The sequence below is a fragment of the Lutra lutra genome, chromosome 3 (assembly GCF_902655055.1).
Source record: "Lutra lutra chromosome 3, mLutLut1.2, whole genome shotgun sequence".
NCBI classification, from domain to species: Eukaryota; Metazoa; Chordata; class Mammalia; order Carnivora; family Mustelidae; genus Lutra; species Lutra lutra.
Genome location: NC_062280.1, coordinates 188,239,896 through 188,266,336, shown reverse-complemented (window position 1 = coordinate 188,266,336; position 26,441 = coordinate 188,239,896). Strand labels below are relative to the sequence as shown.

General features: G+C 40.4%; 1 protein-coding gene and 1 long non-coding RNA gene across 2 annotated transcripts in view; one reads left to right on the top strand and one right to left on the bottom strand.

Moving 5' to 3' along the window:
• Positions 1-7,373, bottom strand: part of IPO5 (importin 5) — a 60,775-nt gene extending 53,402 nt beyond the window's left edge. Inside the window, exons 1-2 of the mRNA XM_047720269.1 lie at positions 7,289-7,373; positions 6,813-6,891 (exon numbers count right to left, since the gene is read on the bottom strand). Coding sequence (XP_047576225.1) covers positions 6,813-6,891; positions 7,289-7,340 — 131 coding nt within the window. The 5' untranslated portion in view covers positions 7,341-7,373. The remainder of the gene's footprint in view (positions 1-6,812; positions 6,892-7,288) is intronic.
• A 1,135-nt stretch (positions 7,374-8,508) lies between these two features.
• LOC125094768 (uncharacterized) overlaps positions 8,509-26,441 on the top strand; it is a 34,603-nt gene continuing 16,670 nt past the window's right edge. Inside the window, exon 1 of the long non-coding RNA XR_007125685.1 lies at positions 8,509-8,648. This is a non-coding gene — a long non-coding RNA (uncharacterized LOC125094768). The remainder of the gene's footprint in view (positions 8,649-26,441) is intronic.

The window sequence follows — 26,441 nt, the reverse complement described above, 5'->3', positions numbered from 1 at the left end:
ATAATAAAATGCTCAACAAGTTTAACAAACATAAGACTTATACACCAAAAATTATAAAACATGGCTAAAGAAATTTAGAAAGATCTGAATAAATGGAAAGACAGTCTATGTGCATGATTTGGAAGACTTAAGATGGCAATACTCCCCACATTATTCTACAGATTTAAGCAATACCTATCAAAATTTCAGCTGCTTTTTTTTCTTCGGAAAAAGTTGATCCTAAAATTCATATGAATCGCAAAAGACTACACATAGCCAAAATAATCTCAAACCAGACAAAATTGAAAGACTCATGCCTTGATTTTAAAGTTTATTATAAAGCTACTCTGTGATACTGGCATAATGATAGACGTAAAGATCAATGAACTTGAATGAGGACTTCAGAAATAAGCCTTATATTTGTGGTCAATTGATTTTTGAGAAGGGTGCTATGATGGTTGACTTTAGGTTTCAGCTTGGGTAGGCTATGGTGCCCAGTTGTTTGGTCAAACACTAGATGTTTCTGTGAAAGTGTTTGTAGGTGAGATTAACATTTACAAGTCAGCTGACTCTAAGTAGATTACCCTCCATAATGGGTGGGTCTCATCTAAACAGTGGAAGGTCTTCATAGCAAAGGCAGGTTTCCAGAGGAAGAAACAATTTTGCCTCAGGACCTAGAAACGTCTTTTGACTTGCTCTGTAAATTTTAGACTCCATACTGCAAAATCAACTCTTGCCTGAATTTCCATTTGCTGCCCTGCCCTAAGGATTTCAGACATGCCAGCCCCCATAATCACATGAGCTAGTTCCTTAAAATAGATCTCTTTATATATATATCCCATTGGTTCTTTTTCTCTGGAGAACCCCGACAAATGCAGGTCCCAAGGCCATTCATGTGAAGGAACAGTCTTTTCAACAAATGTTTCTGGTACATTTGGATATCCACGTGCAAAAAATGAAGCTGAACTGGTACCTTGTACCATATGCAAATATCAAAATGGGGCATAGACCTAAATATAGCAGATAAAACTGTGAAATTCTTAGAAGAAAGCATAAGGCCTTTGATTAGGCAATGGTTTCTTAGATATGGCACCAAAATTATAAAAGACAAAAAAAAAAGAGAAAAGATATGTTGGACTTCATCAAAATTAAAAACTTCTGTGCATCAAAGGAAACCATCAAGAGAGTGAAAAGACAACCCACAGAATGGGAGAGAATATTTGCTCAACCTGTATCTGACTTGTATCCAGAATATATAAAGAACTGTTAACACTCAATAACAAAAAGACACCCGACTGAAAAGTAAGCGAAATAGACATTTGAATAGACCTTTCCTCACTGAAGATACATAAATGCAAATGGCTAGTGAGTAGGTTAAAAGATGTCCAACATCATTAGTCATTAGGGAAATACAAATCAGAACCAAGAAAAGGATATACCACTAGGATAACTATAATAAAACAATAGCAAGTATTGATGAGGATGTGGAGAAATTGGACCCCTCATACTGGAACCCTGGTACATTGCAGTAAATTTGTAAATTGGTGCAGTCAAGTTGACAAACAGTTCGGCAATTCCTTAAAAGTTACACATAAAGTTACTATACGACCCAGCAAGTCTACTAAATACGTGTGCAAGAGAAATGGAAACATATGTCTACACAAAAACATGTACGTGAATGTTCATAGCAACATTATTCATAATAGCCGAGATGTGGAAACAATCCAAAATATCCATAAAATGATGAATAGATAGACAAAATGTGGTATATTTGGCAATAAAAAGAAACAAAGTACGGTTACATATTGTGACATGGATGAAACTTAAAAATATTATGCTAAGTGAAAGAAGCCAGACACAAGAAGTCACACAGTTTCTGGTTCCATTTCTGTGAAATGTGCACAAGCAGCCAGTCCATAGATGTAGGAAGTAGATTTGTTGTTGCCAGGGGCCTGGAGGGGAGAGTAGGGAAGGTGGGGTGACTGTTCGTGGTATGGAGTTTTTTTGGGGGGGCGATGAAAATGTTCTGGAATGTGGTAGTGGCGATGGATGCAAAACTCTGTGAAACTACTAAACAATTGTACGTTTAAAAAGTGTGAACTTTATGGGATGTGAATTCTATCTCAATAAAGGTGTAATTTTAAGATTTTATTTATTTATTCAACAGAGAGAGAGAGAGAGATCACAAGTAGGCAGAGAGGCAGGCAGAGAGAGAGGGAAGCAGGCTCCCTGCTGAGCAGAGAGCCCAATACGGGGCTCGATCCCAGAACCCTGAGATCATGACCTGAGCCAAAGGCAGAGGCCTAACCCACTGAGCCACCCAGATGCCCCCCAATAAAGGTGTAATTTTAAAAAAATGTTTTTCCTGAGTGATCTGAAGGAGATTGATCCAGACCTCAATTACTATTTTATTTTCTATTTTCACACTGTTTTTAATTCAATTCAGAATACATGGAGGACAGCATTTTTAACCTTCAAACCTGAGCATTCCTAAGCCATTATTTTGGAGGAAAGGGACTAGGGAGATACTCATATCTATATATTTCCCTCTCCATGCATTTGTTATTTATAGCAAGCATCTCACAGTTTGGATACTATGATGTGCAGCACATTTTACCTCATGCATTATGATGGCATTCACAGTGGAATATCAATTATGACATCAATGTACAGCTCAGATTTTCTTGTACTGGCAGGAGAGATATTTAGGTGTCTGTAGTTAATGAGGTAGAAACAAAAGGAGCCTCATAATATAGTTCATACTCTTTAATTCCATCCACATTTTGTGTTGTACTGTTTTATGACACACTTAACTGTGTCTGCATTTTTTTTTTAACATTTTACTTATTCACTTATTTAGCAAATATTTATTGGGCCCTTACTCTGCAGTGGGTACTCCTTGTGGGGATTCAGTGGTGAGCGGGACTGGGTTCCCGACTTCATGGAGCTGATCTTTTAGAAGAAGCCAGACAAGAAAAAAGTCAACTGAGTAGATTAGATAACTCCTAAGATAACCAGTGAAAAGGAGATAATGGGTCAGGAATGACTGGGTGGAGTTGGGTGCTCTGTTGGGGGAGCTCTTTGAGCAGAGACTTGAAAGATGAGACAAGTTGAAGAAATGGGAGAAATTCCCATTTCCAGCAGAGGACACAGCAAGTGCAAAAGCCCCCAGACAAAACGGAATCTGGTGTGTTCCAGGGAGGAAAGAAGGATGCAACCAGAGAGGAGAAAGCCATGAGGGGAGGGCTGAGAGGCAAACAGAGGCCAGACTGAGGGGGCATTGTGATCCTTCAGTAGTATGACTTACTCTAAGTCGAATGGTTTAAGTAAGGGATAGGACTGGTTTTAACAGATCATTTCACATGTAAACAGTTATAAAAGGTAATTTGGGTGCAATATTGAAATCAGTAGGAGGGAGTGAGGAGGCTGGGGGAGCCTCGGGTCACTGTGGCACTCCTGGCCAGAGAATAAGGTGTCGGACTACAGCCATTGCCAGTGTCCAGAGTGGGCGGGTTGAGCTAGTTCGCTCTCCGAAATAGAGCAGGGTGTAGGGTGCTGAGGCAGGTCTGAGTTTTGTGGGACCTGACACTTAAAGCAATTCGAGGGCCCTCTGTAAGGAAACTGAAACACTGAACATGGGGGGGGCTCTGTGTGAGCGAATGATCTGGAAGCTTAAGCTCTCCGAGCTCCAAGCTGAATCCTCTAGAGGATGTTAAGATAGAGAAGTCCAGGCTGCCTAGGATTTTGGTCTGAACAACGGCAATGCCTCTAACGCGAGGATGTGTTGGGGTAAGTTCTGGCAAGAAGAAATTGATAGGTGAATTTCATTCATGGCAAGTTTGAGATGCATAGGAGACATCCAAGTGGGGGAATGTCCAGCAAGCAGGTTGATGGGGATGTCTGGAGCTCAAAAAGAGGGTGGCACTGGAAATACCCATTGAGGCATCACGTTCATGGCATTTAAGGCTGTGGAAGTGGATGGCGTCTCCTGGGAAAGAGACAGCTTTCTCAGCCCTGAGACATCCCCACACTTAAGAGGCCAGGCAGTGGAGGTTTGTAATTCACACATAATATAAACATAATCCTGAGAGGGAACTGATGGTAGTACATCGAGCATGATTAGTCATCTTAAATTCTAATTCCCTTTTGATCTCTGGTTGGCAAGGGATTAATACCTAGGAGTCCACTAATGAATATCAAGGTAGTTGGAAGAACAAGTAGGCACAGATGTTAAAAAGTCAATCCTATAACATTTTATTTGAAAGGATTATTTTTAATTTGTGTTTTTTTCTTTTGTACTTCAGGAGTAATGGTATTTATTTGGTGCTAAAGAAATACTATTTCTCTAAATTTTCTTCATCTGCTCAGCTCTCTTACCATCTAATCTACCTCTCTACCTCTCACTTAGAAACAATGCTGTAACAATATGGAATTAAAATAATTATTTAAAGACATTATTTCAAACTAATACTGAGATGTCAGATGCTGTCTTCCTCCCATCTCAATAGAAGTGTGTATCTAATTAGCTTTCTTTATGCTGATGTTTTTGCTCGGTTATCAGAGAGATAATAGTTCCACCCTTTTAAAAAATGTGGGAAGGGACTGGGGAAAAGCAGGAATGTGTTTTAAGTTCTCGGTGCCACATAAAATAAGCATGATACTGAAACCCTGTTGTAAAAAGGCCTGTGCTACTTCAATTCAGATGTAAGTCCAGTATTTTCTTTTAAAACAGAACTGCATATAGAGAATCTTGATACAGCACAGCTTAAAACTGAAATATTGATTGGTTCTTGTGTAAACACCATCATTATAAAGGGATTCCATCGTTTCTTATTCTGGTTGGATTGAAGCAGAATCAGCTGCAAGGACTTCTGTTCTTCTGGGGGCTCAGCCATTACACACTGACTGTTTAGTGGTTTTGAGCTTCAGATCAGGGCTAAATCCCTTCTAAGGAAAGAGAACTATTTAAAAACTAGAAGAAAATGACAAGACTTAAGCTGTTAACTTGAAAAGAAGCTTTAGAGGAAAGGCATCCAGAGTGTATTAAGTCAAGGTAAGGAGATAGAAAGTGAAATTGGTCCTATTTTTAACAGGGAAGTCAAGGGAGACCTTTTTGAAGAGTGGATATTTTAACAATCTGAAAAGGGGCTGCTTCATGGAAATTAGTTTTCTGAAAAAGCAAAGTTATTTCAAAGATGAATATTTTTGAATATTCCACCATTCTGTGTATCAGATTTGTTATTCATGATATCCTAGCCAAGGAGACTTGGCTCTCTTCTGTGTCTGAATGCTAACCTTCTGTACATTATCTCATTCAATTGTCCTGTTTAACCAATGAAGCTTCAACCACTTTTCCATGAAAAAAAAAAAAAAAAAGTACTGGGGTCAGGGGATCCTGATTCCAGGGGGAATTCCACCCCTAACCAGCTATGATCTTGAACTTGGCCCTGAAGTCTTCTCTAGGCCTCCACTTGCTCATCTGTAAATCGGGAGCATTGGACTTGATTCCTGGGGGTATCTTCCCAGCCCCAGTATTTGAGGGTCATTAAGGCAATTATCACGCTGTGTTGAAATAGGGTGATGAGTACAGAAGCCACTTAATGGTTGCTCATCCTGAAACAAATTTTACTCTGGGTCTCTGAGATCTGGTGTCTTATATCACTGACTACTTTTCTCCAAGTTTTTTTTTTTTTTTCCTGTCAGTCATCTGCCACTTAATGTAACTGCCAACATAAAATGATGGCTGCCTCTACTTGTCAGCTGCTCTCATCATCTGGTTTGCTGCATGCTTTGGAAACGTGCATTAAAAGGCTATGAAATAGATGCAGAGGACAGGGCAGAGCATATAGAATAGCCCACATGAGCTTTATGACAATTATTATTTGGTCACCCAGGTATTTTTAATTTAAGAGTGCATAAGTATGTTCCAGTTGTGTAACTGTCCTAAGACGCTAACACAAAGCTGTGTCCCACTACTAGAGTTACAGATGTTTTCACACATATAAACAAGTGACAGAACAATGGAGCAAAACTGATTAGAAAGGTCCAAATTAATTTCTGTGTAATAAAGGCATTGCCATTGACAAGTCCCCTACATCTAATAGTTTTCTTTGTAATTTTGGCTTTTTTTTTAAAAGAAAGATTTTACTTATTTTTTTATTTTAGAGAGAAGGCGTGCGTGAGTGGGGGCAGAGGGAGAAGGAGGGGGAGTCTCAGAGCCCAAAGCAGGGCTTGATTTCATGACCCTGAGATGATCCTGAGGTCATGACCTGGGCTGAAACCAAGAGCCAGACATATAACTGACTGAGCCACCCTGGTGCCCCCAATTTTTTTATACCTAGATAGGGGATTAAACTCTAAGAGAAGCAGTTAAGTAAGATAAGCCATTAGGTTAGTTGTCTTTTTGCTACTTAGTGGTTGATTTAATTTTCCCACAATGGAAATGAATTATGTTTTCCTTCATTTACTTGACTAGTGATCTCTGAAAATTAAGATAAAATGTACTCAGCCTGTACAACCATAAGGTATTTAGATATTTTCAATATTTTTGGAGGCCTAAGGTAGGACCTCTAAAGATCTTAAACAGAATTTATTTGAGGCACTTGAGAAATTAAGAGTCAGCCCTTAAAAGTCAAACTTTTAAGGGTTTTCCTTCTATAGAAAAGTAAGATAGAAAATCCTGGTGGATTGGATTTTGGTTAGTTGGTGAATAAGTGGTGAAATGATCATGAATATCACAATTGTAGGAAAAAGTAGGACCTTTTTGTCATAAAGGAAATAATACAATTAGCAATGGCCAGAGACAGAACAAGGGCTGACAGTGATAGTCTTACCTGGGTACTGCAAGGGTCCTGATCAGGGAGAACAGCTGTGCCCATACATGGGTCCTGGAAAGGTTTCTCCCGGAACCACCTAAATGAAATAAAACCTAATTTCTTACTATTTTGGGGTGGTTACACACACAGGTAAGACTACGGTCTACATTCTTTTGGGCAACCCTAATCAAGTGGTGATTTCTTAAGTAAATGAAAGCAGTTGGCAGCTGATCTAAGAAGACACAGTATCAGGGAACAATGAGCAGTCATGTTATTCTCATTCTTTCATTCTTGGTTTCTGTCTACTAAGTTCTCTGTCCTTTCCCTTCCTTGTTGATACTACCATGGGGACTCCGGAAGGTAAGAGAGCTAAAAGGGCCTTCTGGATATCACACAGAGAGACCTCCCCACCCAGAACCACCCAAATCGGTCCCTTGGTATGGATTAAGTTCTTAAATTTTTTCATCTAAATTTGAGGTTTGGGAATTACTTACAGTAGTCAAAGCTGTTCTCAGCACTGTGGTTGCTCCAATCGTGGGATGTCATTAATCCCACAGTTCTGGCCTCGTGGCTCAGAGAGGTCACCATGGAGACATCTGACTGCAATTATGACCCGCTGCAGGCAAGCAGTGTCATGCTGTTGGCCTGTTTTAATTTGCCCACCATCCAAGCTTTAGAGTCCATCCAGGCATTCACATATTAGAGGTTAACCAATTTGTTCCCAAAGCCACAGAAGGCGAAGGGAGCTCTAACCTTTAAGAACATAAAACTCATGCTGTTGATTGGGTACACATGTTGTCATCAACTTCACTTTGAAACTACTGGAGTGGTTTCCTTATTTATGGATTTCAATTCTATTCTAGTAATCAATACCTAAAAGAGCAACTGATTTCTAAAATAGATAATGATAAATTTCTATGGAAACAAAAGAAATTCCCTATTAAATGCATTTTTGGCAGTTTGGTTTATAGTTCAAATTCTTATATGATATATTCACTTACCAAATTTGGCCTAGATTGTCCTGGTCCTCTGTGACCTAGTTTTGGTACATCTAGCATTCCATCATTCTGTTTAATAATTTTCATAGACAATTAAAGCTAAACTTTAATTAAAATTCAACTTTTTGGTTTTTAAAATTGTTTCATAGAACACGTTCAGACCCTTCTGGATGGGTCAAATTTTTTATTGGCAACATGTGACATCTAAGCACTTTCCTGAAATCTCTTCAGCTCCATTCCTTGCTTCTTTGTCCTCATTTCTATCACATGTTCTGATGTTTTGGCTCATAGGCAGGGGTGATGGCAGTGAGGTGTCCTTGTGGCTTTTTGCTCAAAGATCCTACCAAGAATCCAAAACCAGAACTTTCACAGCTTAAGAATCACTGATTGAGGGGCACCTGGGTGGCTCAGTGGGTCGAAGCCTCTGCTTTCAGCTCAGGTAATGGTCCCGGGGTCCTGGGATCGAGCCCCGCATCGGGCTCTCTGCTCAGCCGGGAGCCTGCTTCCCTTCCCTTCTCTCTCTCTGCCTGCCTCTCTGCCTGCTTGTGATCTCTGTCAAATAAATAAATAAATAAATCTAAAAAAAAAAAAAAGAATCATTAATGAATTATAAGGTGATTATAAGCTGTATGAAGAACATATTAAAAGAAAAAATTCTAGCCCTTCCTCCAACCCCTATGATATTGACAGTCGTTTCATTTTTTGGAAGGTGCTGGCTGACCTTGGCTGCTGTGGCTGAACTTTGGGCATGACAGACCTACACCCAAGACTGGATTCAGGGGGACATCTATTGTTTTGTTCATCAGCAGGCACAGGCACAAGAATAGTTGGGTAGGAAGTATCACAGTGGATAAAGGTAGGCTAGAGGAGAAGGTTTGGGGAGAACTATGGTGGGTGTTTTGCATTATGGCCCCATTTGCCTTTCAGGCCACTCAATATCTAGCCACAGATGAGCCAGAAGAGTCTTGGGTAATCAAAAAGCTCTGTGACTTGTTTTTCTTCTCCTTTTTAAAATGTAAACTTTCTAATGATCATTTAGATATTTTGCCCTTCTTTAGTTAATAATAGCTCGGATCCTTCAAGCTGTTCATGTGGCCTTTATAACATTCCCTTTTATCCTGCTATTTGGGATGGTGGTGAGCAGTCTGTGTCAGTGATGGATTATATAAATGGCCTTCTGTCTTAAAAAGAAAAGAAAAGAAAAACTCCTCTCCTCAATTCTATCTTCAATTCTATCCTATCTTCAATTCTATCTTCAATGAACTCATATTGTTTTCAAGTTATCAACTGTGGTGCCTTCAGTTGCCCCAGAACTGGTCATAATTTTTTACTCTTAACTTTCAAACCTTAACTCTACCCACTCACAAGTGGGTACATCCTTATTTCCTTCCTATCATCATGAGCCTTATTTTTGGGACTGTTGAGCCTACAGACTTAAAAAAAAAAAAACAAAACTTAAAAATATTTTTGAAATGTTCACATTTAAATGAAGCAACATGATAAATTATTATAGAGATGAAGGGAAAGGCCTGGATGCAGAAGGCTGGCTTTGCCCATCCATGGCTGTACCTTTCATGAACACGTTTGCACTGAGCCCCTGCTGAATTGCTTATCTTGAGATGCATGATTTCATGTTACATCATTCATTTAGGGAAACAGCTCAACTATACTCTCAGCTGGGGTTGAAGATGGATCACCTCATAATGTAATTCAGACAAAAACTGGGTTTGTCTTCTCAGGCAATAATTTCAAAGTGTCCTAGAAAATGAAGGGCAATTATTTGCCCACTGGCCCCTTCTGTGTCAGTTTGTGGCCTAATATAAACAGCGTGTTTTGCAGGACTCACCACCACTCAAAGGACCTTCCCAAAATGTATCTCTACACAAAAGTTCATCTCTGCAGGATGTGGAGACCTTTGTAAGCATTTTATCTTCAGCTTCCATTCTATGAAAATCTGACATGAGATATGAAAATTCTTTTAGACCAGAGATTCATAGAATTAGAAAGAACTAGAATAAATCAAATTCATTTGATTAGGACTCATATAGTTTATATAATGGAAGATTAGGTGTGAAGCAACCCAGAGATTAAGAATCTAGTATACAGTTAACCTTTCAAAAGGAAATTTTTCTGGGCTCTTGGGTGGCTCACTAGGCTGAGCATCCAACTTTTGGTTTTGGCTCAGGTTGTGATCCCATGGGCTGTGGGATCGAACCCTATCTCAGGCTCCTTGCTCAGTGGGAAGTCTGCTTAAGATTCTCTCCCTCTGCCCCTCCCTCCACTGCACTCTCTTTCTCTCTCAAAATAAATAAATCTTAAAAATAAAAAAAAAATTTATGGGAAAGGGATCTGAGTGGATTTCTCCAAAGAAGATATATAAGTAAACGTTAGCACATGAAAAGATGTTCAACATCATTAGTCATCAAAGAAATGCAAAGCAAAACCACAATGAGATACCACTTCACTCACTAAAATGGCTATAATAAAAAAAAGTCATAATAACAATGTTGGTGAGGATGTGGAGAAACTGGAACCCTTCTTCTCTGCTGGTAGGAATACAAAATGATGCAGCCGATATGGAAAACTGTCTGGCAGTTCCCAAAAAAGCTAAATAGAGAGTTACCATTTGACCCAGTATTTCTACTTCTAGGTATACACCCAAGAGAAATAAAAGCATATGTCCTCACAAGAACTTGCACATGAATATTCATAGCAGCATTATTCATAAAAGCCAGAAGGTGGAAACAACCCAAATGTCTAACAATCAATGAATGGATAAGCAAAATGTGGTTTATCCCTACAATGGAGTATTATTTGGCAGTAAATAGGAATAGAGTACGGATACCTGCCACAAGAATGAACTTTGAAAACATTATGCTAAGGAAAGAAGACAGTCACAGAAGACTACACATTATATGATTGTATTTATACTTAATATTCAGAATTGTCTTTCAATTTCAATTCTTTCAAAGAATATGTCTTTATGGATTGGCCGATCCATAAAGACAAAGTAGATTAACAGTTGCCTAGGGCTGGGGGAGATAGGAGTGCACGGAATGATAGCTAAAGCATATGGGTTTTTTTGAGTTGATTAAAATGTTCTAAAATGGGTTCTGTTTATTGTTGCACAACTATGAACATACTAAAAACCATTGAATTGTTCTATTTATCTCTCTGTCTATGTATCCATCTATCATCTTTTTTTTTTTTAAGATTTTATTTATTTATTTGACAGAGAGAGATCACAAGTAGACGGAGAGGAAGGCAGAGAGAGAGAGAGAGAGAGGGAAGCAGGCTTCTTGCTGAGCAGAGAGCCCGATGTGGGACTCGATCCCAGGACCCTGAGATCATGACCTGAGCCGAAGGCAGCGGCTTAACCCACTGAGCCACCCAGGCGCCCTGGTATCTATCATCTTTTTTAAAAAAGATTTTATTTTTTATTTGACAGAGATCACAAGCAGGCAGAGAGGCAGGCAGAGAGAGAGGAAGGGGAGCAGGCTCCCCGCCGAGCAGAAAGCCTGACGTGGGGCCTGATCCCAGGACCCCGGGACCATGACCTGAGCCGAAGGCAGAGGCTCCAACCCACTAAGCCACCCAGGCGCCCCTTTCTATCATATTTTAAGTAGGCTCCACACCCCGCATGGAGCCCAAAATAGGCCTTGAACTCACGGCCCTGAGATCAAGACCTGAGCTGTGATCAAGAGCCAGGAGCTGGACACTTTACCAACTGAGCCACCCAGGAGCCCTCAGTGGTGTACTTTAAGTGGGTGAATTGTAGATTATGTAAATTTTATCTCTAGGTTTCCTAGCTCAGTTTTTTATTATCCTGACTGCCAGAAATTCTTTTTTTATATTCAGCCTCACTGTTTTTGCTCACTGTCATCAAAACTCATTCCTTCTTGTTTTGCTTTTGGTAATGACAGAGAGAAGTAACAAAAAACAACAAAAAGCCACTTCCTTATCTTGAATCATAATTCTAATACACAAAGGTCATTATTAAATTATGTGTCTTTAACGTTTTCTCGTACAATCCATTTTTATACCGTTGACTGCCTTTGTGATCTTGTTGCTCTTGCTGCTTCTTAACCTCTGGGCCTCAGGGCCTTCATCTGTAAAGTGAGAACACTGGACTAGATTCCAAAGACGACTTCCAGCTCTGAAGCTGTGTGCGTGCCAGTGTCCTTTGAGAAAGCACGGACATTTAAGATAAAGATATTTTCCTGAGCCATTGTAGGCATAACTCATCAGCTATGAAAAGAACCCGGAAATGCATTGAAGTAGATAGGTTTTGAAATAAGTGAACATAGGGTGAACTGCCAAAGTCTAAGAGGTAGGACACTTGGTTTCTGCTTTTATGACTCATGGGGGAGGTTTTGGAGAAATGGCCTTTTAGGTATACTTTCTTTTATGTAAAGTGGGCATCATAAAATCTGCTACTTGCTCTAAGACATGTTCCCATTGAATGATGAAATGAGCAAATATTGCAATGCAAAGATTTTAACAATGGTTTATCCCCAGTTCCAAAAAACACCGTCATTGGCAGGCTTCTTTCCTTCACAAAAACTTACATCATCTAATTTTTCTTCTGGACCCATTTCACTTTGGTCTTCTCATCTCCTCTTAAACTTAATGAATAGGCATAGTAAAACTTAAAGCAAACATGAAAGTGAAAGCTTAATGAAATGATAAATGTGAATAAAGCTAGGAACCTAAAAAAAATAATAAAATAGTTTCCTTTTGAATTTGGCCTTGTAAAAATCTATGTGAATTGTAAAAATTGTCAAGGATATCTCTAGTTGGCCCTTCCTCCACTCTATTGATTTCACTGTTAAACTGTCTTGTGTTTTTGGTCAGATCGCAAACACCAGAGGTCAAGGGACCGTGTCTGATGTCTCCTTTGTAACACCTCAGTGCCTATAACAATGCATGTATCTGGTATTTACTCAGTAACTCCTGATGTTAGTTGTTGCCTGGTAATGGAAGAGATTCAACTGGTGAATGTAAACATAAAAATGAAAATTTTGCAGTCCAAATAGATTTTTGTGTGTGTGTGAGTGGGCCTAATGACTCCTGAGGACCTTAAAGCCTACTTAAAACACCTTGGGCAATGGCAAATAGGATATTCATGAGGCCAATTACATAATAACAAGACTTAGAAAACAGAATGACAGACACGAGAGTTTACACAGCTAAATGAGGGCTGATCTTCAAAGTAGGGACACTATACTTTTTCCAGTGATCGCACCCTTTTCAAAACAGTATGGAAATTTTCCTTTTTGGGAATTGTGTTCCATCAGACTGCCGTGTTTAGGAGAACCCACCTCATTGCTTACACTCACACAATGTGGCTAATTGTGTGTCTTTTTCCTTTCTTGTAAGCTTCTGAGTTATCAGAGAATAGGATGCTTTGGCCAGGTGACATTGGCACTCTGCCAATTGGTGTATAATTGGGGTTAGAGATGGGCCTGGCTGAGAGGGAGGAAGATGGACAACCACAGCACTGAGACTGATGTCATTCTGGTGCTTTCAGGGGTGTTACTGCATCCTTAAAACAACCATGGAGATAGGTGGCATTTTGTTCAAGAATCAGGGTGCATTCAGGAATATACGCACACGTCCTTGGTCCTGGACGAGCCCGGACAGGCTGTGCAAAGTAGGAAGCTGCTGGGGGTCACCTGGCACTTGGCTCAGTGTCGCCTGGGAGGCCCTCTGGGGACACAGCAATACCACCGCAGCTTCTCTCCAGAGCAACAAGTCATGCTAGTGAATGGCAGCAGTAGTTGTCAGCTTCGGCCGATGTCCCCAGCCCACTTTCAGTACCGGGACTAAATGCGTTCGCCTGGATAGGGCCAGGCTGCCCTGAGGCTGCTCTGCTCCTTTAGGAGCTGGGGACCCACTCCCTTGCCTTCTAGACCATTGCTAGTTTTCTCCTGCTCTCCTACGTGGTCTTAGGTCCTCCCGATCTCTTGTTTAAGGATAAACTTTGGGCGTGGCTTTTCAGAGCTTTCCTTTTGGACTTAAAAAGGAGGGGGGGGGGGACAAAAAAAAAGGAAAAGAAAAAAACAGGTTTGGGCTGTTTTAAAAATTGTTTTAAAACAATTGTACAGGGGTGCCTGGGTGGCTCAGTTGGATAAGGGTTGGACTCTTGATTTCAGCTCAGATCATGATCTCAGGATTGTGAGATCGAGTCCCAAATTAGGCTCCGTGCTAGGCTTGGAGCCGGCTTAAGATTCCCTCTATCTCTCTGCCTCTGCCCCTGCCCCTCTGCCCACCCCTCTCTAAAAACAAGCAATTGTATGTGTTTAGGTCATTTGGAAAAAGTTTGATGTAGAAAGGTAGAGATCATGTACCCATTTAAATGGATTATAAGACACTGTTACGGCCATTTTTAGACTTAGAAGATTATACTGAGGGTCTCTGGTGGAAATATAAACATTTTAGTTATTTTTACATGTCTACTTTTTCAATGCACAGATATTCTTTCTATATGAATACAACACTATTTTAAAAATGATTCCAGGTAATGTCATTTTTATTGCGATAAAATACACATAAAATTTACAGTTTTCATCATTTCTAAGTGTATACTTCTGTGACATGAAACCCATCTACATGCTTGTATAACCATCACCACCATTCATCTCCAGAACTCTTTTCATCTTTCCAAACTGAAACTCCATACCCATTAAACACTAACTCCTTTTTAGCCCCTGTCCCCGGCCCCTGACAACCACAATTCTCTTTCCTGTCTCTAGGAAGGAATCATAGAGTATTTGCCATTTTGTGACTAGCTTATCTCACTGGGCACAATGTCTTCAAGGTTTCTCCTTATTGTAACATGTATCAGAATTCTCTTCCTTTTTATGGATGAATTCTATTCCGTTGTATGTTCACACCATGCTCTATTTATCCACTCATCCATCAATAGACACTTGGGTTTCTTCCACCTTTTGGCTGTTGTGAACAAGGCTGCTATGAACTCAGGTGTAACTAATATGGTTTTATTTATTTATTTTTTAAAGATTTATTTACTTTACAGAGAGTGTGTGGGGGAAGGGACAGAGGGAGAGAATATTTTAAGCAGACTCCCCGCTGTGGGGTCCAATATCATGACCCATGAGATCATGACCTGAACAGAAACCAAGAGTGGACGCCTAACCTTCTGAGCCACCCAGTCATCCCCACTACTATGGTTTTACATAATCAGTTTAGGAGACCAAAACTGTTTATTTTCCTCTGTAATTCTATTACTGATCATCTTTTTACCTGAGGTGATGGAAAGAGGAGTATCATCCCCGCTGAGTCTGGAGAAGGAAAACAGGAAAAAGAGAAAAGACAAGCCCCCCGCCCCACACACACAAGACAAGCCACAGACAAAATGTTAGTATTCAGAATTTGTAAAAATTCCTACAAATCTGTAAGGAAAAGATGCACCATAGAAAATAGGCAAAAACTTGAGCAGATACTTCACAACAGAGAAAATCCAAATGTCCAATAAATGAACCAATGCTCAAGGGAAGACTGTCTCTGAGATGCAAGTTTCAGCTACAAAGAGACACAATTATGGCACCCACCAGAATGGCTAAAGTCTGTCTTTTAGTATGCAAAAAAAGCAACAACAACTCATCCCACGGCAGATGGAAGTGAAAAGTGGTACAACCCTTTGGAAAATAGTTGACCCTTCTTTTGTAAAGGCAAAAATAAACATACCCCAGGACCCAGCATTTTCTTTCCTGGGTATATTCTTTAGAAAAACGCCTCCACATGTTCACCAGGGTATAACTGTGTTCACGACAGCATTGCTCATAACACCCCCAAACTAGAAACATCCCCCTAAAGCCAACTGCAATGAAACGGGCAGATAAATTGTGGCATATTCGTCAGATGGAATATTGGGCTACAGCCACCCATGTTAGGGATGAAACCCACAAACACGATGTTTAGTGAAAAAGGCCAAGTTCAAAAGATTCCATATGGTGGCCTCCAATGTGTCAAGTTTAAAGTAGGCAAAAAATACTGTATATTTTTAGGGAAGCATATAGAGGTGGTAAATATATCACACAAAGCAAGAACTGACACTCACAGGATCAATGTGGAGGGTTCTGGGTGGGCAGGAGTGTGTGGGGCAGGACACTTCTGGAGTGAAGGGACTGTCCTATCTTTTGACTTCAGTGGTGGTTACTTCATTATATATTATATTTATGTATGTTATATTATACATATAATAATCATTTCCAAATTATTACAAATTTACAGGAAGATGCAAAGAGTGTAGAGAAGGTCCTGAAGACCCTTTACCAAATCTCTTCTAATAGTTACAACTTAATTATAGCACAAATTGATGTTGGCACAATTATTTATATAGTTCTGCAGCATTTTATCACATCTGTAGTTTCCAGTTTCCACCTCCGCCAACACCATCCAGAACTGATCTGTCCCCACAAAGATCTCCCTTGTTCTATCTCTTCCTAGTCACCACCCACATCCTGTCCCCCCCATCCATCCCCAGCAACCATGAGTCTATTTTCCTTCTCCTCAGTTTCATCATTCTGAGAGTGTTACATAGATGGAATTGTGCCATATATGATTTTTTGAGATTTTTTTTTTCAATCAACATAATGCTCTTGGGATGCACCCCCATTGGTGTTCTTATTTATTAGGAGTTTGTTGCTTTTTGCTGATCAGTAGTATTTCACTTTATGGCTCTATCCCTGTTTGGTCAGCCAGTCACCTGTTCTAGGACATTTTGGTTGTTTCCAATTTTTTTTGCTATTATGGAGAAGCATGCTATAAACATTTGTGTACAGGTTTTTATGGGGACATGTTTTTCCCTTCTCTGAGATAATGCTCAGGGGTGCAGTTGTTGGCTTGCGTGGTGATTGTATGTTTAGTTTTATAAGGAACTACCAAAGTGTTTTCCAAAGTGGCTGTGCCATTTTGCATTCCCACAGCAATGTGTGGGAATCCAGTTTCTCTGCATCCTTGCCAGCATTTGGTATTGCCGTTATTTTGAATTCAAGCTGTTTTGTAGGGCGTGTGGTGATAGATGACAGTCCTAGTTTGCATTCTCTTAGTGGCTAGTGATGTTGAATATCACCGGGACAGGGCAATGTTCTTTCTTCTGACTTGGGTTGTGGTTACTTTAGAACGGCATCTATCCTGGACACACAGCTCTGTCATGGCTTCATATTTCACAATGCAGTGATTAAGAAAAGAAGAAAGGAAGAGCACGGAGTTTAATATTTTGAGATATCAGTCCCCTACATCCATTTTTTAAAATGGGGCCACCATGAATAAGGCATGGAAGTAGCCTGGCTAGTAGCACCCAGGGTAGGGAGTGGGGAGTGCTTGTGTGTGAAGCCCGTGCTATTTTCGCTTGGCTATATCACGTTCTGCATGAAACAGTCTTCCAAAAAAACAAATCTCTTTCCAAAGGAGACTGACTTGGAGTAGTTCAAATGCAGGGAAAAAAAATATCCGTGACATAGAGGCATGGCATAGGAGTTTCATGCACTGCAAAGGGGCGTGTTCATATCAGAATAACTTGAGCAAAAATGAGAAACCCAGCGACTCATTTCCAGGAAGTTGGGAAGGGCGTTGAAGAAGTGGCAATGTAAGAGTCTTTTAAAAGGCTCTCCCAGGGACACCTGGGTGCCTCAATCGGTTGGGCGTCTGCCCTTGGCTTGGGTCATGATCCCAGGGTCTTGGGATTGAGCCCTCACATCGGGCTCCCTGCTCAGCGGGGAGTTTGCTTCTCCCTCTCCCTTTGCCCCCCCCACTCATGCTCTAACTCTATCTCAAATAAATAAATAAATTCTTAAAATAAAATAATAAATAACTCTTCCAGGTGCAACAGAGGGGAGGGATGAGGCAGGAAGGTGTTACTTGTCATTATAAGCACTTTGGTACAATGTCTTACTTTGATTAGAAAAGAAAAAGACAGAAAAGAAAGAAAACTTTTGCCCTAGTATCTCGTACCTATTTTCTAGAGCTGCCATCACAGAGTACCACTGACCATACAGACTGGGCAGCTCGGATGACAGAAACATACTGTCTCATAGTTCTGGAAGCTAGAAATCCAAGATCAAAAAAATAAAATGCCTATTTGTTAGAAAGCTGATGGAGCAAAAGAAAAGGAAAGAAAAGTTTCTGGAGTTAGTTTCTTAGTGATCAGGGAATTCAGGGATTCGGGTATATTAGTTCTTCATCCTGGTTTCTTGGCATTTGCAGAGTGTACCACAAATGGTCGTTCTTGCTCGTGCGCATTTAACATCTTTCTCTCAACTTCTTCACCTGCCTACTGGCTTTGATGTAGATACTATTTATTGAAACGAAACAGCCCTGTTACAAGCACTTTACGTGTGCTAAGCCTCTGAACTCAAATAACACAAAACCCAATGAAATAGGAGCCAATAGTCCCATTTTACAGATGAGGAAACAAAGGCATAGAGAAGGTGACTTAGTCCTCGTTTCAGAGGTAATTACCTACAAGCTAAGCTGTGACACAGGCGGTCTTTTTTCAGAGCCTGTGGTCCTGGGCACTCAGCTGTAGTATTTCTTAGAACATTAATACCATAACAGTTACAACAAGATTTCACCTAAACGTCAGTAAAGTGCTTTTTGCAGTTCTTTGGCATATGGTATGAGTCTTTTTTCCAGGGTTCTTGAGGTATACTTGGCATATAAGGTTGTGTAAGCTTAAGGTGTGCGGTGCGATTTGATATACACATATATTGTGAGGTGATTACCTTAGGAAGGTTAGTAGACACATCTGTCAGCTCACATAGTTCACATTTTATTTCTTGTGAAGAAAACACTTAAGGTCTGCTCTTGGCAACCTTCAAGTATGCCGTATGGCATCGTTGACTGTAGTCACCATGCTGTACAATATAACGCTAGAACTTACTCGTCTTGTAACTGGAAGTTCATATCCTTTGACCAACATCTCCCCGTTCCCTCCATGCCCCTGCCCTTGGCACCACCAGTGACCTTTCTGTGACTTCGACTGTTGAAAATTCCACACGTAAGTGAGATCGTACAGTATTTTCTTTCTTGTATGAGTGTTATTTATCCTTCTTCCCCTTCTAATATCCCTGTTCTTCCTTTGACTTATTAGTTTGCGAGACAGACATATTTGGGAACCACAGAGTTAAAAAATTACAATGTTTGTCTAGAAATTGTGTAAACCAGTGAAGTTGGCCAGTTGTTTGCATTTTTTCTGTCACTAGATTGACACGTGGCCCAAAAGATAAAATTTTCTTGACTAGATACACAATTTCCTTAAAACATTTTAAAAAAGATTTTATTTAATTTATTTGTTTGAGAGAGAAAGCACGAGAGCAAGCACAAATCGGGGGCAGAGGCAGAGAGATGGGGAGAAGCCGACTCCCCGCTAAGCGAGAGCCTGACGTGGGACTTGATCCCAGAACTCTGAGATCATGACCTAAGCTGAAGACAGATGCTTAACTGACTGAGCTACCCAGGTCTCCCTCTTCTTAAAATTGTCTTTAAATTTAAAAAAAAAAATTCTTTTTAAATAGGTTGCACACCCAGCTTAGAACCCAAACTCAGGGTTTGAACTCACAACCGTGAGATCGAGACCTGAACTGAGATCAAGAGTTGGAGGTTTCACTAACTGAGCCACCCGGACGCCCCAAGAATATACAATTTTCTTTTTTTTTTTTAAAGATTTTATTTATTTATTTGAGAGAGAGACAGTGAGAGAGAGCATGAGCGAGGAGAAGGTCAGAGAGAGACGCGGACTCCCCGCGGAGCCGGGAGCCCGATGCGGGACTCGATCCCGGGACTCCAGGATCATGACCTGAGCCGAAGGCAGTCGTCCAACCAACTGAGCCACCCAGGCGTCCCGAATATACAATTTTCAACAGTGCTGCAATATTTCACTTGATCGAGGCCAGGCCAGCTCTGGAGACATACAGTGATGTGAGCACAGAGTCGTCAGTATGATTTGCTTCAATCACTGAATTCTGACATAATCCTGAATTTGGAAAAAAAAAATATGCTGCCTCCAATTTTAGCTTTGGAAACTGAAATCTTTTGCAGGTCATGGCCAGACTTCAGTAGTGTTGAGAGAAGATGTATTGAAAGTTAAACTGAGAACACCTTTTGGAGACGGAGCCTGTACAGTCTGGGACCCGATCGTTCCCTATTTACAAGCCAAGCAGTGAACCTGTTGCTGTTCATGTCAATACACACAGATTGCTGGGGCTGAGATGAACCCTTTCTACTCATGGCCGAGCAAGCCACTCGTGTATGAGCACATTCGCTTTGGTTCTCCTTGCCTGTACGTCCTGGGGTCAGTGTGGTATGGCCCAGATGAATGCTTTACACACAGTGTGTTTCAGATGCAGCTGAGAAACACAGAGCTTGGGGAACCTGTCATTTTTTTTTTTTAAAGATTTTATTTATTTATTTGAGAGGGGAGTGAGAGAGGGTGTGCGAGTGGGGCGGGGAGGGCATAGTGAGAAGGAGGGAGAAAATCTCAAGCGGGACCCGGTGCTCGATCCTATGACCCGAGATCATGACCTGAGCCAAAATCAAGAGTTGGGTGCTTAACCAAGCCACTCAGGCGTCCTCCCCCTTTTGAATATTTTATTTAGGAACCTGCCACTTTTAGAGCGAGCAGCAACCAAGCTTGCTCCTGTGTCCAGGGAGATATGACCTCATCTGTCAGGTTTACCAGCTGAATAGATAATCCTGTCCCAGAGAAAGATCCGACAGCAGTGAAAAAACTGTCGGTAAAGGCTGGATGTGTGCAAAGCATCATGGAGACTGGAAAAGCCGGGAGGAAACTCCTCTGGTGAAATCTGGGTGAATGGCCGGTGGCATTATGTAGTGTGTCACACTTTGCCCAACCGGTGTCTGTAAGAACGTGGAAGATGGGACCTGCTGCTAATAAACTTCTGGAGTTGGCTTAAGAACTCATGAGGCATAATGTTGAAAGTATCAGTTTGTTGGACCTAAGGTAGAGGAAGACACAGATGGGGTCAAAATGCAAACTATTTAATTTGCCAGCAAAATTTAGGGACAATATGAAGGGTCCAAGAGTTGCTGGGCTGGAAAATAAACTTAGACAATAAAATAGACAATAGAAGAAAATAGACAATAAAAGATTCTCAAAATGCAATGAGGCCTGGGGTCAAGATCCAAATTAAGTGTGTGACTGTCCTACTCAAGATCATTGGAAGATTGAAGGCAGTGCCAGCCAGCTGGACTCCCTCAATACATCAAAGAGGGTTGTCTCATCATTGCCTGACTTAGGACCCCAAAGAGAAAGAGACTTTCTCAAAAAGAATTGTAAATGTGACTTTTGCCCCCATTGAGTAGACTTGTATCAGAGTCACAGGAAATCCAAAAAATTTTAAAGAGAATGTTGCCAGCAGAGGCATTTGCCAGTTTAGTCTAAAGGGGACAGACTGAGAAAGCTACTCTGCTGCAAAATGGGCCAATTTTGATGGAAAAGAGAAGTTGTTCCAGAAGACCAAGCCAAGACCCCAGGATCTAGAGCTAAGAGTCTCCAAAAGAAATGGACTGGATGCTTCAATACACACGGAGCAGCAGTGGACCCCAATCAAGAAACATTCCCTCCTTCTGGTGCCTGCATCTCAAAATTGCCATGGAACAGTGACTTCTATGCCTCTCCCAATCTCCCCTCTTGATTAGGAATATCTACTCTGGTTATCCTGCTTTGCTAATATTTCGGGTTTGGGGGAGTGGCAGAAAAGTTGTTTTTTTAAATTGATGTAGTTATCCAGACTTAGAGAAGCTGCACCTGAGGTTAGGTACCCAGGGAGCCTCATTTGGACCCAAAGCAGATGGTGAGATCTTACACTTTGAGGATGATGCCCCAGTTGGACGAGACATGTGGTTCCTGGGGTTGGGTGAGTATGTTTTGTGTGAGAGAGGAAAGTAAATAATGCATTCAGGTGAAAGATGATGGGAGCTCAGGGGGAAACAATGGGCATAATATTTTACTGGCTTTCCCATCAAGAAGTGGAGTTTATTATTCTGCTCTTGAATGTGGATTGGCCTTATCCTGGGCTTTGACTTATGGGATGCAGCGGAAGTAAGGGCATATGGTTTTCTAGCCCAGGCCTGGGGGGTATTACAGGTTCAGCTCTTGTGTTTTTGGGATGTTGCCCAATGTGAAAAGTCCAAGTTTGCCTGCTGAAGATTTATGGCTCAGCCAAGACATATGTGAGGACATTTCATCCCATCTGACCCAAATAGTGCCACTGAATAATTGTAGCCGCATGAATGACCCTCGAAGAAAACCCGATTGGCTTAGCCTTTGAAATGATAAGCCTACAGAACCATGAATCACAGCAAAAGAGTTGTTTTAAGCCATTGCATTCTGGTGTGGCTTGTTATGGCCCCAAAGTAATTAATATTTAGGTTCCTGACGCAAATTCACCCTGAACATAAAACTCCTTCCAGAAGAGTCTTGTACTTGTACTTGGAAAACTGGAGTTGTGTCTACTTAACGCTGGGCATGTAGAGCCTGTTAACTCAGCAGCTCTGCTCTCAGGTATGCACAACAGAAATGTGTGTATATGTTCACCCAAAGACATGTAAAATAATGTATATTAGCAGCATCTTTGTACTCCCAAACTGGTAACATCCAAGTTCATGTCAATGATAGAACGGATCAATCAGTCATGATATATTCACACAACAGAATGCTATACATACAGAAAATGAAAAAAATCACTTCTTTAAGCAAATACATGGATAAATGTCAATCACAATGCTAAGTAAAAAAAGCCCAACCCAAATCACATGGTATTATTAGCAGTTTAGGATATTGGAGACCTCTATGGTGACAGAGACAGCACTGGCTGGAAAGGGGCCCATGTAGGGGTTCTGGGGGGCCAGTCACACTCTGTTTCTTGATATGGGTGGGGATTACAGATGTGCATTCATTTTGTGATAACTCATTAAGCTGCAAACTTATGATTTACTCACTTACCTGTATGTATAATTCAATAAAAAAGCTTCTTTTATAAAAACAAGGATCTCAGATTGGTAAAGGAATTGGAGAAAGGGAGAAACTATTTTTTTTTCTTATGCAAAATCTAGGACTTCTTGATTCATACATTCCAATGTCTTCAGGGGAGAACCTGGTTTTGTTTTGTCAAATATTCTCTCTGTGACAGTTCTGGTCACCTTTTAATAAGTGTTTTCTCTTGGGGCACCTGGGTGGCTCAGTGGGTTAAGTAAGCCTCTGCCTTCGGCTCAGGTCATGGTCTCAGGATCCTGGGATCAAGCCCCGTATTGGGCTCTCTGCTCAGCAGGGAGCCTGCTTTCCACCCCCTCTCTGCCTGCCTCTCTGCCTACTTGTGATCTCTGTCTGTCAAATAAGTAAATAAAATCTTAAAAAAAAATGTGTTTTCTCTCTTGGTCTAAATCCTGTTTTTATCTTGATACTGTATATCAAATCCGACTACCATCCTTTATATAAAATTTGACCTAGACAACAGCAGTACACTTCTTGTAAGGTTACTGGTCTACAAAGATGAAGCAAGAATCTTTGGCATTTGGGGGGAGGGTGAGGAGGGGAGGACTTGAGCCACCTCTAAGGGGGAAAAGATCAGGCTGGCCTCTGATTGTTCTATGTCCTCTATTTGTAAAATTTATATATGTTATGTATTTCAAGAGAAAAAAACATATTTTCCATGGAGGATGTATAAAATTGTCTTGTGGCCAGTACAGAAGTACTGTGAGGAAACAGCAAAGATGAGGTCTAGAAGCAGGCTGGGGCCCGATTATGAAACACTGGGGATATGCAAGGTTTTACACTTTATTTTAATGCAATAATTAAAAAAAATCAACAATCATTCTGTGTTTTATAAAGAAAACGAGATATCTGTGTTTAAAATGGCACAGGAGGAGAGTTTTTCTCCAGTCTCTTCTCTAAAAATATCTGAAAACAAAAATAAACAGAGAAGAAAACTCCATATTTGCATAGACGAGGAGACAGCTGTAATGCCGAAGCAGAAGACAGGTAGGGTGGCCGGATTCAGGCAGGTAAAACACGGGCTTAGGTGTCAAGAGACAGAGCACCTGGAGGGCAAAACTCCCAGAATGTTCTCAGTGCGAAACCAACCGCAGCTAAATCGGCGTACACACTCTGATAGGGTTACTAGTCTACAAAGATGAAGCAAAGGATAGCTAACAAAGGCAAACACACAGACCTGCCACATTTGCCAGGAGCAGTTTGCCCCTAAGGAGCTGTAGAGAGACTCTATCATGGGTAGCACAGGAGTTGGCAGTCTGGATTGCCTGTGGATAAGTAGACACCAAAAAACCCAAACCCAAAGCAAAACGAACGACAACAAAACAACAAACAAGCGAAACACCTCGCTGGCACAAAAATCCTATGTCAGAGGAACCTAACTGTAAAGCCGATACTCTAGAAATTTCATCCCTCTTTTATGAAATTTCTGCAATTCAATGTTATAAAAACAACTGATTATCCAACAATGACTAATACCAAGCATCTGTAATTTGTAGTTGGCAATCTATAACAAATTATACGTAACAAATTATAATCATAATTATACAAGGATCCTGAGAGAAGAATGAGGAAAGAGGGAAGACAAATGGCAGGCAAAAAATACCCATCAGGAAAGGATTACCTTAGAGCAGTTGAAAATTGTGGCCAAACATGGGCACCATTATACAACTAAAAATCAGAGCGAAGCAATGCTTCATTCGATGGTGTCTATTAAACAAGAGCTCAGAGAAGAAATATACAAAATTCGGGAAAAATATAGCAGGGCAAGAGAAGGAGATGAAACATAAACTAACAGACTTCAGAGAAGAAGAGGAAAATAAATTTTTACTATTATAGAAATAAAAGCATCATTAAAGTAGCTCAAAGTAGCATATGGATAGCATATGAGAAAAGCAAACAAAATGTAATATAAGCAAGCAAACTTAAGAAGGTTTAGAAAGAAATTGAGAGCAATGGAAGACCAAGGATAGCGAACATGATGCATAAGTGGTTATGTGAAAAAGAGAACTGAAATCAGGGACCCAGGAAATATTTAAAGGTATGTTTAAGAAACATCTCCAGGGTACACCTGGGTGACTCAGTGGGTTGAGCCTCTGCCTTCAGCTCAAGCCATGATCTACAGTCCTGGGATTGAGCCCCGTGTTGGGCTCTCTGCTCAGCGGGGAGCCTGCTTTCCACCCCCCTCTCTGACTGCCTCTCTGCCTACTTGTGATTTCTGTCTGTCAAATAAATAAATAAAATCTTAAAAAAAAAAAGAAAGAAACATCTCCAGGACTAAAAGAGGATTTGAATGTTCAGTTGTCACAGAAAAGAAACAAAACATTCCAGATATTTAGTTATTTAGTAGTAGTAGAAGATCTGAATCTGCGGTTTGAAAGGAGACCCATTTATCTAAGAAAAATTTGACATAGACTAATCAACAGCAGGACACGCTCTGGTAGGGTTACTCGTCGACAAAGATGAAGCAAGTTTCTTTGGCCTGTTTTGGGGGAGGGAGGGAGGACTTACACCACCTGTAAGGGGGAAAGGTCAGACTGGCCTCTGTTCTACAGAGCCTTCCGTGTTAGAAAACAATGGAGCTTTGCTCACAAAAGCCCTAGAGAAAGAAAAGTGGGACTCAAGCATTTTTTAAAACCTAGTTACAGTTTTTAAACATACAGGAAACATATAAATCTTTTGAATAATCAAGAAAGTAAGAACTTTAGCTTCAATGAGCTTTTCTCCAAGAACCTACTCTAGAATGAACTTCAGCCCAGTGGAAGCTCAATGGAAAAATAACAGCATGAACGTGAACCCTACTCAGAGGATTACGAGTAATCCAGATCTCGTGTAATGATTGAGGAGTGAAAAATATAGACTATAAACTCTGACTATGAAGAAATAATGTAACTAACAAAATTTCAGATGGTAAGTAAGAGGGTTGGAGGTGATCTCAGTACTGGAATTGCAACACTTGAAATCATTGAAATCTGGCATGTCAACACATATAAAATATATTTAAAGGATAAGGATAAACACTAAGAGATTTTCAGTTAGCAAATACAAGGCAATGGTGGTGATGTGAAAGAGAAAAGAAGTCTATTAATTTTATTATTGCTCATAATGGGAGTAAGTGACACCGTCTAAAAATGAATGAGTAAACTGTATGGAATTATAGCGGTAAAGAATTCTATAATGATAATTGCCTCTACGATTAAGAAATGGGTGCTGGGAAGACAGCAAAAGGAGACACTTTTTACTGTACACTCTTTTATAGCTTTTGAATTTTGTCCTATGTTCATTTCTTAGCTACTATAAAAACAAAGAATAGAAGAATACAAAACAATGAAAAAAGCAAAATTATAGCTATGGGTGTGCCCATTAGAACAAAAACATGAAGTTTTCCAACTATTAAGGAAACACATATACTAAAACTAAAGAAATTACAGCCTATAGAATGAGAATGTTTTCAAAGGCAGTGAAAACATTAGTAATATAACAAAATATTTGGACAGAACCAAGACCATACCTATGGCTCCTATTAAAAAATGTCGGTGGGTTAGCCTCACCTAATAACAACAATAAAAAGACTGATTGAATGGCTACACAAAACCCGACTACCGGCTATCTGAA